This window comes from Scyliorhinus torazame, chromosome 4 (genome assembly GCF_047496885.1).
Source record: "Scyliorhinus torazame isolate Kashiwa2021f chromosome 4, sScyTor2.1, whole genome shotgun sequence".
NCBI classification, from domain to species: domain Eukaryota; kingdom Metazoa; phylum Chordata; class Chondrichthyes; order Carcharhiniformes; family Scyliorhinidae; genus Scyliorhinus; species Scyliorhinus torazame.
Genome location: NC_092710.1, coordinates 199,896,216 through 199,910,748, shown reverse-complemented (window position 1 = coordinate 199,910,748; position 14,533 = coordinate 199,896,216). Strand labels below are relative to the sequence as shown.

General features: G+C 49.6%; 1 protein-coding gene across 4 annotated transcripts in view; it reads right to left on the bottom strand.

The window, feature by feature from the left end:
• Positions 1–801, bottom strand: part of slc25a27 (solute carrier family 25 member 27) — a 37,879-nt gene extending 37,078 nt beyond the window's left edge. For 2 of the 4 annotated variants that reach the window (XM_072499099.1, XM_072499103.1), the window contains exons 1-2: positions 655–801; positions 398–538 (exon numbers count right to left, since the gene is read on the bottom strand). In XM_072499099.1, the coding sequence (XP_072355200.1) occupies positions 398–503 (106 nt within the window). In that variant the 5' untranslated portion in view covers positions 504–538; positions 655–801. Of the gene's footprint in view, positions 1–223; positions 362–397; positions 539–654 lie in introns of those variants that run through there. The other 2 variants (XM_072499100.1, XM_072499101.1) reach the window with 2 other exon arrangements.
• Between the last annotated feature and the right edge of the window lie 13,732 nt (positions 802–14,533).

The following is a 14,533-nucleotide window of genomic DNA, read 5'->3' as shown; positions in this document are numbered from 1 at the left end:
ATGTCAGGTATGTGTTGAGCAGAATATAAATGTATGTTGGCGATTTCTCAGTTAAGTACAGTTCTTCAGTCTATCTCTTAGACAGCTGTCCATTATTCTAACGACTTTTGATGGTATATTTGCCCAGGACAGACAGGCAGTAAGTATATTTGCGTGCTTCCAACCTGCTGAACTTGCACAATACCCAATGATTCACATGGCAATTAACAAATACTGTTCAAACCTCTCTCCACGCCGCCCTCAGCAGACATGAGTGGTTTGTGTGTGATTCTGGGGTGGAATTATTCAAGCCAATAAGGTTTGTTACATTTGTTGGGTCAGTCAAGCTGCCGATGTTGGACTGTTGAGCACAACGTTTGAGCACCGATAAAAATGAAAGGACAAAGTAATGTTGCACCTAGTTCTGCCATGGTGGCGGCGCAGGCCGTCAGCACGAACTTGGCTGGCAGAGATCGAATGTTCCGGACAGGGCCCCCCTCATGCTCAACCTCCTCAAAGCTCATTGCAACCGAGCGGAGCGACCCCACACAGCAGGTGTCTGAAAATAAATTAAAAGAGGGTTATCTTTGAAACATAAAAAAACCACCGAAGCAGCATAACAAACGCTGCAATTCCCCTCCGCCCCTTTTCCAAAAAAAAAACCCATATCGGAACCTGACAATCATCGTCACGGATAAACCGAAACCAAACGACATGTTGCGAGTTCACAGTTGTCGCGTCCCACGCCGCAGTGCGGGAAAGGCTGCAGTCAGCCTCTCCCAGGCTGCAGCCTCTGAGGAAGTGGCTGCGGCGGGCTCGAGCTCACCTCGAAAGTCTCTCCCACGCACAGCAGCATTAGCAAACTACCACTGCAAGAGGGTCGGGGGAGGACAAGGGACACACAAATCAGCAGCTTCCAGTTCAGCTAAACACTTTGCAAATCGGAAACTGTGAGGTTGATCTCACATTGGAGTATTATTCGTGAAGAGCTAAGAACTGTTTGTCATGTCAATGTGCATTCCTGGGCGCCATATTCACGGTCGCACTGCAGTCTCTCTTTAAATTTCATCAAGGGATCTGGGTGGTGCAGGAGACCAGCATTTGTTGCCCACATTTCTTAAGTGCCCCTGAGAAGATGGTGAACCTCTGCAGTCCACATGGTGTAGATACACCCACAATGTTATTAGGAAGGGTTTTGATACAACAACAGCGAAGGAATAGCAATTTAATTGAAAGTCAGGATGGTGGGTAACTTGTTAGGAAACTTGCAGGTCATGGTGTTCCCATGCATGTCATGGTGGTCGAATGCCTATCCTGCCCTTGTTAAAATCAAATTACTGTGGATGCTGGAATCTGAAACCGAAGGTGCTCAGCAAAGCGATCACCCAGACTGCGTTTGGTCTGGGTGATCGCTTTGCTGAGCACCTTCAATCTGTGCACATTCAGGACCCTGACCTTCCAATTGCTTGCCATTTTAACACAAGATCCTGCTCCCATGCCCACATGTCTGTACTTGCAATGTTCCAGTGAAGCTCAATGCAAACTGGAGGAACAACATCTCATCTTCCGGTTAGGCACGCTACAGCCTTCCGGTCTCAACATCGAATTCAACAACCTCAGATGATTAGCTCCATCCCATCTCGACCTATTTATTTTTATCCCATTTCATTTTAACTGTCTTTTACCATTTCTTTCTTTCTTTATATATATTTATCCCCCCCCCCCCCATCTTATCCACCTTTCCTTCCTCTTTCTACCCTTTGCTTCCTCCTTCCCCTCCACCCACATCTACATCTGTCACAGTTTACCCTCTGATGTGCCATCAATGAACACAAGATAAGTCGTGAATGTAACTGAGGCTTTAATAAGCTAAACAGAAAGCCTCCCGGCCTCTGATCCCGAACTGGGGCACAGGCAGAGACCAGCCACCTTTATACCGAGCCCGAGGGGAGGCGGAGCCATCAGGCAGTGGTTTACCACATTACATGTAATACAGTAGCAGTTTACCACAATACACATATAATATACTACAGTGGTTTACCACATGCACCCCCTGTTAAAAAAAAGAGTCCAGCTGGGGTGAAGTGGACTTAAAGATCAAGTCTGTTGGGGGCCTTGACCTTCCGCCATGATCACCTCAGTCCCGGCTGTGGTGTGGGCACCGGTGTTGAGACCTGCGCGTCCGGGAGTGTGTTGTCCTCTTCTTCACCCAGTAGTTGAGTCGGTGGAGGGGGGGGGGGGGGGGGGGTCGGTGTATGGGCGGGGGTGGTGGTGATGGTCGCTGGGGAACCTGCAGGTGCCAAATCTCGGAGGGAGACTGTGTCCTGTCGCCCGTCATGATGTGTCACGTAGGCATATTGTGGGTTGGCGTGGAGGAGCAGGACCTTTTCGATGAGAGGATCCGATTTATGACTCCTCGCATGCTTCCGGAGGAGGACGGGCCCTGGGACTGTCAGCCAGGACGGGAGCGAGACCCCGGAGGTGGACTTCCTGGGGAAGGCAAACATACGTTTGTGAGGGGTCTCATTGGTGGCAGTGCACAGGAGCAACCGGATGGAGTGGAGCGCATCGGAGAGGACCTCCTGCCAGCGGGAGATTGGGAGACTTCTAGACCGTAGGGCCAGGAGGACGGCCTTCCAGACCATCACGTTCTCCCTTTCCACCTGTCCGTTGTCCCGGGGGTTGTAGCTGGTCGTCCTGCTGGAGGCGATGCCCTTGCTAAGCAGAAACTGACGCAACTCGTCGCTCCTGAAGGAGGAACCCCGATCGCTGTGGATGTAGGTGGGGATACCAAACAAGGTGAAGAGACTGTGCAGGGCCTTGATGACGGTGGCAGAGGTCATGTCAGGGTATGGGATGGCAAAGGGAAATCTTGAGTATTCGTCAACAATGTTGAGGAAGTACACGTTCCGATCAGTGGAGGGGAGGGGCACTTTGAAGTCGATGCTGAGGCGCTCAAAAGGGCGAAAGGCCTTTACCAGGTGCACTCTGTCTGGCCGATGGAAGTGCGGTTTGCACTCGGCGCTGACCTGGCAGTCCCTGGTCACGCTCCTGACCTCCTCGATGGAGTAAGGCAGGCTGCGAGCCTTGATAAAGTGAAAAAAAGGGTGACCCCCAGGTGACAGAAGTCATTGTGGAGGGCCCGAAGTCGGTCTACTTGTGCGCTGCACATGTACCGCGGGATAGGGCATCTGGGGTCTCATTGAGCTTCCCGGGTCGATACAAGATATCATAGCTGTAGGTGGAGAGCTCGATCCTCCACCTCAGAATCTTGTTCTTGATTTTGCCCTGCTGTGTATTGTTAAACATGAAGGCAACCGACCGTTGGTCAGTGAGGAGAGTGAATCGCCTGCCGGCCAGGTAATGCCACCAATGTCGCACAGCTTCTACAATGGCTTGGGCTTCCTTTTCAAAGGAGGAGTGTTGAATTTCGGAGGCATGGAGGGTACAAGAGAAGAAAGCCACGGGCCTGCCCGCCTGGTTGAGGGTAGCGGCCAGAGCAAAGTCCAATGCATCGCTCTCCACCTGGAACGGAATGGACTCGTCCACAGCATGCATCGCGCCTTTGGCAATATCTGCTTTGATGCGGTTGAAGGCCAGGCGGGCCTCAGCCGTATGGGGAAAAATGGTGGATTTAATAAGTGGACGGGCCTTGTCCGCATAATTGGGGACCCACTGGGCATAGTAGGAGAAGAACCCCAGGCATCTCTTCAGGGCCTTGGGGCAGTGGGGGAGGGGGAGTTCCAGGAGGGGGCGCATGCAGTCGGGGTCGGGCCTTAGGACTCCTTTTTCCACAATGTATCTAAGGATGGCTGGGCGGGTTGTGCGGAAAACGCATTTCTCCTTATTGTAGGTGAGGTTAAGGAGTTTAGCGGTGTGGAGGAAGTGCCGGAGGTTTTCGTCATGGTCCTGCTGGTCATGGCTGCAGATGGTGACATTATCTAAGTACGGGAACGTGGCCCGCAGCCTGTACTGGTCAACCATTTGGTCCATTTCTCGCTGGAAGACCAAGACCCCATTGGTGACGCCGAAGGGAACCCTGAGGAAGTGGTAGAGGCGGCCATCTGCCTCGAAGGCAGTGTATTGGCGGTCCTCCGGGCGGATAGGGAGTTGGTGGTACGCGGACTTCAAGTCAACTGTGGAGAAGACTTGATACTGCGCAATCTGGTTGACCATGTCAGATATCCGGGGGAAGGGATACACATCGAGCTGCGTGTACCGGTTAATGGTCTGACTGTAGTCGATGACCATCCGCTGCTTCTCCCTAGTCTTGACGACCACCACTTGGGCTCTCCAGGGGCTGGTACTAGCCTCAATGATCCCGTCTCGTAGGATTCGCTGGACCTTCGACCTGATAAAGGCTCTGTCCCGGGCACTGTATCGTCTGCTCCTAGTAGCGACGGGCTTACAGTCCGGGGTGAGGTCAGCAAAGAGCAAGGGTTGCGAGGCTACAGACGGTGAGGGGGTGCAGGGGTCCACCAAACTTTAAGGTAAGGCTTTGGAGGAGGCACTGGTAGTCGAGCCCCAGTAATAGGGCAGTGCAGAGATGGGGAAGGACATAGAGCTTAAAGTTAGTGTACTCTACGCCTTGTACAGTAAGGGTCGCAACACAGTACCCCTGGATTTATACTGAATGTGATCCAGAAGCCAGGGAGATTTTCTGGGTCGCGGGTAAAATTGGGAGGGAGCAGCGACTTACCGTATCTGGGTGTATGAAGCTGTCTGTGCTCCCGGAGTGCATGCCGTCTCGTGCCCGTTGATCTGGACGGTCATCGTAGATTTTGTGAGGTGATGAGGCCAGGACTGGTCGAGCATTATGGAGGCGAGCTTCGGAAGGTGATGGGTAGGCTGGTCGGAGGTAGCGGCAGCCAGCGTTTGACCGGGTGATCAGGGCTCCCAGGAGGCTGCGGAGTGGACCCAAGATGGCGGCCCCCATGGGTCGCGCGTGGTGGGTGGCATAGGAGATGACGTCAAAGATGGCGGCACCCATGGGTCGTGCGTGGCGGGTGAAATCGAAGATGGCAGCAAAGATGGCGGCCCCCACGGGTCACACATGGTGGGTGGCAGCGAAGATGGCGACGCCCACGGGTCGCACATGGTGGGTGGCAGCGAAGATGGCGACGCCCACGGGTCGCACATGGCGGGTGGCCCGGCAGTTGGGGGCGGCCCCGACAGGCAGCAGGCAGCGCTGCTGGGCCTAGGAGTTTTAGGGAGAGATCGGGCCTGGCAGGCTTTTGCAAAGTGGCCCTTCACCCCACACCCGTTGCAAGTCATGTTCCATGCAGGGCAGCGTTGTCTGGGATGCTTACCCTGGCCGCAAAAGTAGCACTTCGGGCTTCCGGCATTGGCGGGCTGCTGTGCGGACAGGCCTGCGCTGCACTCGAGTGGATGATAGCGGCGCCCACGAGGTCCACGAGGGTGCCGTGTGGTTGGAGGTGTAGGCCTCCATGTTGTGGAATACCACCTCCAGCGAGTTTGAGAGCTGCACTGTCTCTGGGATGCCGAGTGTACCCACTTCTAGCAATCGCTGGTGGATATAGTTCGATTTAATGCCTGCAACATAGGTGTCGCTGATCAACAGCTCCGTGTGTTGGGTAGTCGATACCGCCTGGCAAGCACAGTTCCGGCCGAGTACCCGCAAGGCACGCAGGAATTCGGCTTGTGATTCTCCAGGGCGTTGTCGCCTCTTGGGAAGAAGGTGCCCAGCATACACCTCGTTTACAGACTTTACATATTGTCTCTTCAGCAGCATTATCGCCTCCTTATATGAGAGGGCATCCCTGATGAGAAGGAAAACTTGCGGGCTCACCCGTGCGTTGAGTACTTGCTGCTTTTGGAGGTCGGTGACGTCTTCGGTGGAGGATCCGAGGTAAACTTCGAAGCAGCTTAGCCAGTGCTCGAATGTTGCAGTGGCGTCGGCTGCCTGTGGGTCCAGCACCAGGCGATCAGGCTTGAGCGATGAATTCATCTTAGAAGTTTAGCTTATTAAATTGATGTTCCATCAATGGACACAAGATGAGTAGTGAATTTAACTGAGGCTTTAATAAGCTAAACAGAGGCCAGGAGACCAGCCACCTTCATACCGAGCCCGAGGGGAGGCGGAGCCATCAGGCAGTGGTTTACCACATTACATGTAATACTGTAGCAGTTTACCACAATACACATATAATATACTACAGTGGTTTACCGCACCCTCTGATGTTAGTTTCTCTGCTGTTTGGCCTTTCACACCTTTTGTTCTCTCTGGGGACTGCCATTAGCAGTCCTTCCCCTTGGTTTCTGTGGCTATTAGCACCCTATTTCCCTAAGTTTCTGTAGCTAAGACTCATCTTTCATTCTCACTCCACAGTATAAATATTTCCCACTTTCTCTGTCTTTTAGCTTTGACAAAGGGTCATCTGGACTTGAAACATTAGCTCTTTTCTCTCCCTACAGATGCTGCCAGACCTGCTGAGATTTTCCAGCATTTTCTCTTTGGTTATCCTGCTCTTGTCATGGTTTGGAGGGTGCAGTTGAAGGAGGCTTGATGGGTTGCTGCAGTACATCTTGTAGATGGCACACACTACTGCCACTACTGTCTGTCAGTAACGGAGGAAGAGAATGTTTAAGTAGCGGATGGGGTACCAGTCAAGCAGGCTGCTTTGTCCTGGATGGTGGTCAGCCCTTTGAGTTATTGGAGCCACACTCATCCAAGTAAGTGGAGAGTATTCCTTCATATTCCTGACTTCTGTCTTGCAGATGGTGGACAGGCTTTCGGGAAGTCAAGAGGTGAGTTACATGCCATAGGATTCTCAGCCTCTGACCTGCTGTTGTAGCCCAGGATTTATATGGTTGGTCCAGTTCAGTTTCTGGTTAATGATAACCTCCAGAATGTTGATAATCGGTGAATAAGCAATGGTATTGCAATTGAATGCCACAGGAAGATGGTTAGATTTTCTCATATAGAAACATAGGAACAGGAGTAGGCCATTCAGCCCCTCATGCCTGTCCCACCATGTAATGAGATCATGGCTGATCTGTGGCCAAACTCCATATGCCTGCCTTTGGCCCATATCCCTTAATATCTTTGCTTCACAAAAATCTATCTATATCAGATCTCAAATTAACAACTGATCTAGCTTCAACTGCTGTTTGTGGGAGAGAGTTCCAAACCTCAATCACCATTTGAGTAAAGAAGTGCTTCCTAACATCTCTCCTGAATGGTCTGGCCCTAATTTGTAGCCTATAACTCCTACTTTTAGAACCTCCAACCGTGGAAATAGTTTATATTCCCTGTCTTTCCCTGTTAATATCTTGAATACTTCGATCAGATCACCCCTTAACCGTCTAAATTCTCGTGGAAACAGGTCTAATTTTTGTAATCTCTCCTCATAACTTAATCCAGGTGTCAGTTTTGTAAATTTACATTGCACTTCCTTCAAGGCCAATATACCATTCCTAAGGTGTGGTGCCCAGAACTACTTACAGTACTCCAAGTGGGTGTAACCAGGATCATTGGTCATTGCCTGACACAAATGTGACTTGCTACTTATCAGCCCAAGTCTGAACGTTGACCAGGTCTTGCCGCATTGGGGCATGGGCAGCTTCAGTATCTGAGGAGTCGTGAATGGTGCTGAACATTGTGCAATCATCCGCAAACATCCCCAGTTCTGACATTAAGATGGATGGAAGGTCATTGATGAAGCACCGGAAGATGGTTGGGCCAAGGATACTACCCTGAGGAACTCCTGCAGCGATATCTCAGTACTGAGATGAATTATCTTCAACAACCACAACCATCTTCCTTCGTGCTAGGTACGATTCTAGCCAGGGAGTGTTTTCCTCCTAATTCCAATTGATTTCAATAATAAGAACAGAAAATGCTGAAAAACGTAGCCAGTTTGGCAGCATGAAGGAAGTGAAGGTATGATTGCTAAATTTGCTGACGAGAGAAAGATAGGTAGGAAAGTAAATTGTGAAATGGTCATAAGGAGGCTACAAAGGCAGACAGTTAGGATAAGTGTATGGGCAAAGATCTGGAAAGTGGAGCATAATGTAGGTAATTGTGAAATTCTCCACTTTGGCAGGAAGATTTTTTAAAAAAGCTTTTTATTTAAATGGTGAGAGATTGCAGATGTCTGAGATTCAGAGGGATCTGGGCATCCTCGTGCATGACTCACAAAAGGCTCGTATACAGGTACAGCAAGTAATTGGAAAGCTAATACAATTTTATCATTTATTGTGAGGGAAATTGATTACAAAAGTAGGGAGGTTATGCTTCCATTGTCCAGGACATTGGTGAGACTGCACCTGGAGTACTGTATATAGTTTGGTGTCTTTATTGAAGGAAAAATGTAAATGCGTTAGGAGAAATAGTTCAAAAAAAGTTTACGACACTATTGCCAGGAATGGGTGGGTCGTCTTATGAGGGAAGGTTGAAGAGGCCAGGTTTGTATCCATTGGAATTTAGAAGAGGGAAGAGATGACTTATCAAAACCTTTAAGATTCTGATGTTTCCAATTGTGGGACAATCTAGAACTAAGGGTCACTGTTTAAAAATATGGGATTGCTTATTTAAAACTGAGTTGAGGAGAAATCTTTTCTCCCAGAGGGGGCAGCACGGTAGCATAGTGGTTAGCACTATGGCTTCACAGCACCAGGGACCCAGGTTCAATTCCTGGCTTGGGTCACTGTCTTTGCGGAGTCTGCACGTTCTCCCTGTGTCTGCGTGGGTTTTCTCCGGGTGCTGCGGTTTCCTCCCACAAGTCCCGAAAGACGTGCTGTTAGGTAATTTGGATATTCTGAATTCTCCCTCGGTGTACCCGAACAGGCGCCGGAATGTGGCGACAAGGGGCTTGTCACAGTAACTTCATTGCAGTGTTAATGTAAGCCTACTTGTGACAATAAAGTTTGTTATTATTTTTATTTTGAGATTTTGGAACTCTGTTCCTCAAAAGCAGTGGGAGCAGAGTGTTTAAATATTTTTAAGGCAGAGCTAGATAGATTCTTGATTAACAAGAGGGTGAAATGTTACTTGGGATGGCAGAAATATGAGGTTGAGGTTATAATCAAATCAGCCATGGTTTGCTTGAATGGTGGAGCAGACTCAAGGGGCTGAGTGACCGATCCCAGCTCCTAATTCATATGTCTGTGTGTTCATAACATAACTCAATTGCACAAGAGAATGAACAGCGGTAAATTCCTGAGTACCAGATTCATTCCACTCAGTTCTATTCTCCAATTAGCAAACAACACAAGAATCTATTTCCAGTACCATTCTGTCAGTGAATGACAGAATATCTCTCTGCAGTTTAATTCTGCAGGACAATTCTTCCCCAGTTCCTTTACAGTAATCTCTCTTTCTATAACATTGTATTATGAGATTATTCTGGATTTCATGAGATATAAAATGTAGGTATAAAGAACCATCACCGAGTGATTGTAGCAGTACCGAAATAGTCAAATTAGTGAAAAGACAAAGAATTACAGGTGCTTTCTAAACAACTGATCCAAGAATGGCCTGATAAGATGCAGCAAACACAGCTCCATGGAAGTATTGATGTGTCAGAGATGGCATCTTATTTGGAGATGGTGTTTTTCTAGCCATATCCAGGATAATCATACCCAAAATGAAGCAGGAAGAACTTCTCACGAATTCACATGAAAATCACATGGGAAGAGAGAAGTGTAAGTTCAGAACCAGATCAGCTGTCTACTGGATAGGTATGTACAAAGTCATCAAAATAACATTGTCTCCATGAATTGTGTGTTCGAAGTAGAGAAATGCACAGAGAAAGAAAAGACGATAGCTACTGAAATACCACCCAGATCATGGTGGACTGTGCAAGTAGACTTATTCACACACAATCAGGAACGGTATCTCACAGTTGCAGACTGCTGCTCAAAAGTTCCCTTTTATTTAAAAGGTGAAATAATTGTGAGCTACAGCAATCATCTCAACAGTATGAGTTCTGTACGCTGAGCAAAGGATTCCTCAGAGGATAATATTGACAATGTAACCCAATTCACTTCTGGACAATTGAAGGAATTCACTAAATATTATGAGTTCAACATTATCACCTCATCACCATGTTATCCAAGGCAGCGCATGTTTGTAGGAACACTCATCCAGCTGGTCACGTGAACCCTCATGAAATGCCAAGAGACAAAGGACAGTCCAAACTTTGACTTATTGCCACTCTGATCTACACCTCTCAAGGCTGACATGAAATCGCCTGCAGAGCTGTTAAATGGAAGAAAGTATAAGACAACTGCACCAAGAAAGATACTTCCTCCTGTTCACTTGAAGGGAATAAGACAGTAACTCATTGATATATGGGTAGAAGTACGTTAACACTTCAACAAGGATGCTACTGCCCAGCCTTAGATGTTGAAAAGACAGATTGTACGTGTATAGGATCCAATCATGAAAATCTGGAACCCAACCAAAGTTGTTGATGGAGCTGAGACTCCAAGGTCATACATCATTGAGATCGAAACCGTTAAGGAAATGAAAAGGAACAGAATTCATACTCATTTTTAAAAAATAATATTTTATTGAGGTATTTGAAAATTTTTATAACAGTAACATAAACAATGACATCAACATGGTAAAATAAACATTCCCCCCCCCCCTCAGCCCCATCTTCACGCACCTCAACCATGCAACAACAATCCCTTGAATCGGCTTCAAATGAAGTTACTGTGAAAAGCCCCTAATCACCACATTCCAGCGCCTGTTCGGTGAGGCTGGTACGGGAATTGAACCGTGCTGCTGGCTTGCCTTGGTCTGCTTTCAAAGCCAACGATTTAGCCCTGTGCTAAACAGCCCCACTTGTGGAGTATCGGACCGGCGAGAACGGCAGAGGGAGCAGGTGCTCCCAACTGGTGTCTTTACAGGACGCCGCCTCCATCGGCTCCCATGCCGACCCCTCCCCCACTACCCACTTCCTAATCATGGTTATATTAGCCGTCCAGTAGTAGTTGCAGAATTTTGGCAGCGCCAACCCACCCTTCCCCCGCCCCCCTCCTAATACGCTCCAGGGAGCGTTTTACTCGCCCACACAAAGCCCAAAATAATCTTATTCACCCGCTTGAAAAAGGCTTTAGGGATGAAGATGGGGAGGCACTGAAAGACAAACAGAAATCTGGAGAGGACCGTCATTTTTACGGTCTGTACCCTCCCCGCCAGTGATAGCGGGAGCATGTCACATCTCTTAAAGTCCCCTTCCATTTGTTCTACCAACCGGGATAGCTTTTTTCCAGACCACCTGGATTCCCAGATATCGAAAGCTCTTTCCTACCATTCTAAAAAGCAGCTCTCCCAGTCTCTTTTCCAGTCCTCTTGCCTGGATCACAAACATCTCTTCCCCATGTTCAATTTATACCGTGAAAAATTGCCAAATTCCCCCAAGATTCGCATTACTTCCCCCATCCCCTCCAATGGGTCCAAAATGTACAAGAGCAGGTCATCTGCGTAGAGCGAGACCCCGTACTCCACCCCCTTCCCGAACCAGCCCTTTCCAGTTCATAGAGGCTCTTACCGCCATGGCCAATGGCTCTATGGCCAGAGCAAACAGTAACGGGGAGAGGGGGCACGCTTGCCTCGTCCCTCGGTGTAGTTTAAAATACCCCGACCTCAGCCGGTTCGTACGCACACTCGCTACTGGTGCCTGATAGACCAACCGCACCCAGTCAATAAAGCCCTCACCAAACCCAAACCTTCCCAGCGCCTCCCACAGATAATTCCACTCCACCCGCTCAAAAGCCTTCTCCGTATCCATCGCTACCACCACCTCCGCCTCCTTTCGTTCTGAGGGCATCATAATAATTAGAAGCCTTCGAACATTGGCCTTGAGTTGCCTGCCCTTAATAAATCCCATCTGGTTTTTCCCTATCACCCCCGGGACACTGTCCTCTATCTTTGTGGCCAGTATCTTAGCCAGCAGTTTGGCATCCACATTCAGTCGAGAAATCGGCCTGTATGACCCGCATTGCTCCGGGTCCTTCTCCCATTTCAGGATCAATGAAATCAAGGCCTATGACATTGTTGCGGGGAGGACTCCCTTCTCTCTTGCTTCGTTAAATGTCCTCACCAGCAGTGGGCTCAATATCTCTGAAAACGTCTTGTGGAATTCCACCGGATAGCCGTCAGGCCCCGGGGCCCTGCCCGAGTGCATGCCCTCCAGCCCCTTGATTATTTTCTCAATCTCAATTGGGGCTCCCAGCCCTTCCACCAGGTCCTCCTCCAACCTCGGGAACCTCAACTGATCCAAAAACTGCCTCATCCACTCTGCCCCAGCCGGGGGTTCCGACTCATATAATTTACTATAGAAGTCCTGAAACACCTCGTTTACCCCCGCTAGGTCCAGGACAGTATTACCATCTCTACTCTTCACTTTACCTATCTCCCTAGCTGCCTCCTTTTCCTGAGCTGGTGCGCCAACACCCTGCTTGCCTTTTCCCCGTACTCATAGATCGCCCCCCTTGCCTTCCTCAACTGTTCCACCGCTTTCCCTGTGGTCAACAGCCCAAACTCCGCCAGTAACATCCGCCACTCCCTCAGTAGCCCCGCGTCCGGGGCCTCCGAGTATCTTCTGTCCCTGGAGTATCTCCTCCACTAATCTATCCTTCTTGGCCCGTTCCACCTTTTCTCTGTGGGCCCATATCGAGATGAATTCCCCTCTGACTACTGCCTTCAAAGCTTCCCAAACCGTCGCTGCAGAGACCTCCCCCGTATCATTTGTTTCCAGGTAGTTCTGGATGGACTTATGGTCATATGGACTTGTTAACCCGCCCACAGATCGCTTCGTCCGCTAGCAACCCCACATCCAGTCTCCACAGCGGGCATTGCCCTCTCTCCACACTAACCCATAGATCCACCCAATGCGGGGCATGATCCGACTCTGCGATTGCCGAGTACTCAGTATCCACCACCTTCGGTATTAGCGCCCTGCTCAGAACAAAAAAGTTGATGCGAGAGTATACCTTGTGGACATGTGAGAAAAAGGAAAACTCCTTCGTCCACGGCCGTGCAAAGCTCCATGCGTCTTCTCCCCCATCTGTTCCATAAAACCCTTCAATTCCTTTGCTGCAGCTGGCCTCCTCCCTGTCCTGGATTTTGACCGGTCCAGTTCCGGATCAATGACTGTATTGAAGTCCCCTCCCATGAACAGGTTATGTGATTCTAAGTCTGGGATCTTACCTAAAACCCACCTCATAAATTCCACGTCATCCCAATTCGGAGCATATATGTTCACAAGTACCACTCGCACCCCCTCCAGCTTCCCAGTCACCATTATGTACCTACCCCCTTTGTCTGACACGATTCTCCCTGCCTCGAATGCCACTCATTTGCTGATCAAGATGCTACCCCCCTGGTCTTTGAGTCCAGTCCTGAGTGGAACACTTGGCTGACCCATCCCTTCCTCAATCTTGTCTGGTCTAGAACCTTTAGGTGTGTCTCTTGTAGCATTGCCACATCCGCCTTCAGCCCCCTCAAATGCGCGAACACACGAGCCCTCTTGACCGGCCCATTCAGTCCTCTAACGTTCCATGTGATCAGCCTGGTCGGGGGGCTTCCAACCCCCCCCCCCCCCCCCCCCCCCACCACCCCCGCCGACTAGCTATCACCCTTTTTAGGCCAGCTTCGAGCTCGCGCCCTCCGCTTCCTTGAGTCCCCACTCGGGCAGTTGCCGTTCCAGACCTCCCATTTGTCCCCGAGTAACAGTTCCTCCTCTGTCAGCAAAGCAGCTCCCCCTCCCTCCCCCCAGCAACAACACTAGAAACCCAATTCCCCAAGTCAAGCTACAGCTTAACACCTGCTCACCCCCCACTGCACTTCTGAGAGTCAGCTGACCCATGGTGACTTGATAGCGCCCACCCCGGCACCAAGCAGTCTGTCTCCCTATTGTTCTCTCCCCTCGCCCCCCCCCACATGAATAAACATTTTTAAAGCATCACATTCCCCAGTAAACAAACAACAGAAAAAAACAGTGAAGAAACAGTCACTTTAGAAAAATAAACACCCAAAAAGCAGAACCAAATTCAAAGCCCATCCCCCCTCTAACCTGCTCCCTGCAAGACAAAGCAACCTTTAACCATCCACACAGCCTATTATTTCACATAGCGCTACTTAAATTTATACAATCCAGCACAACAAATCGCTGCCTCAGTACTTCTCCAAGGCTTCAGTGTCTTTTAATTTGCCTCCGTTTCATTTCTTTAATAAAAGTCCATACTTCGTCTGGTGTTTCAAAGTAGAAGTCCCGTTCCTCATGTGTGACTCACAGACGAGCTGGGTACAGCATCCTGAACTTCACCCTCTTCTTAGAGGGTCGTTTTTGCCAGCTCGCCTCTTGGCCAAATCCGCCCCCAGGTCCTGATAAATACGCAACTCACAGTTCTCCCACTTGCTGCTCCGTTCTTTCTTGGCCCACCGCAAAACGTGTTCCTTGTCCATGAAACGGTGAAAACGTACCACCATGGCCATCGGCGGGTCATTCGCCCTGGGCTTCTTCGCGAGGGCTTTGTGCGCTCTGTCCAATTCCAGGGACCGAGGGAATGCCCCAGCTCC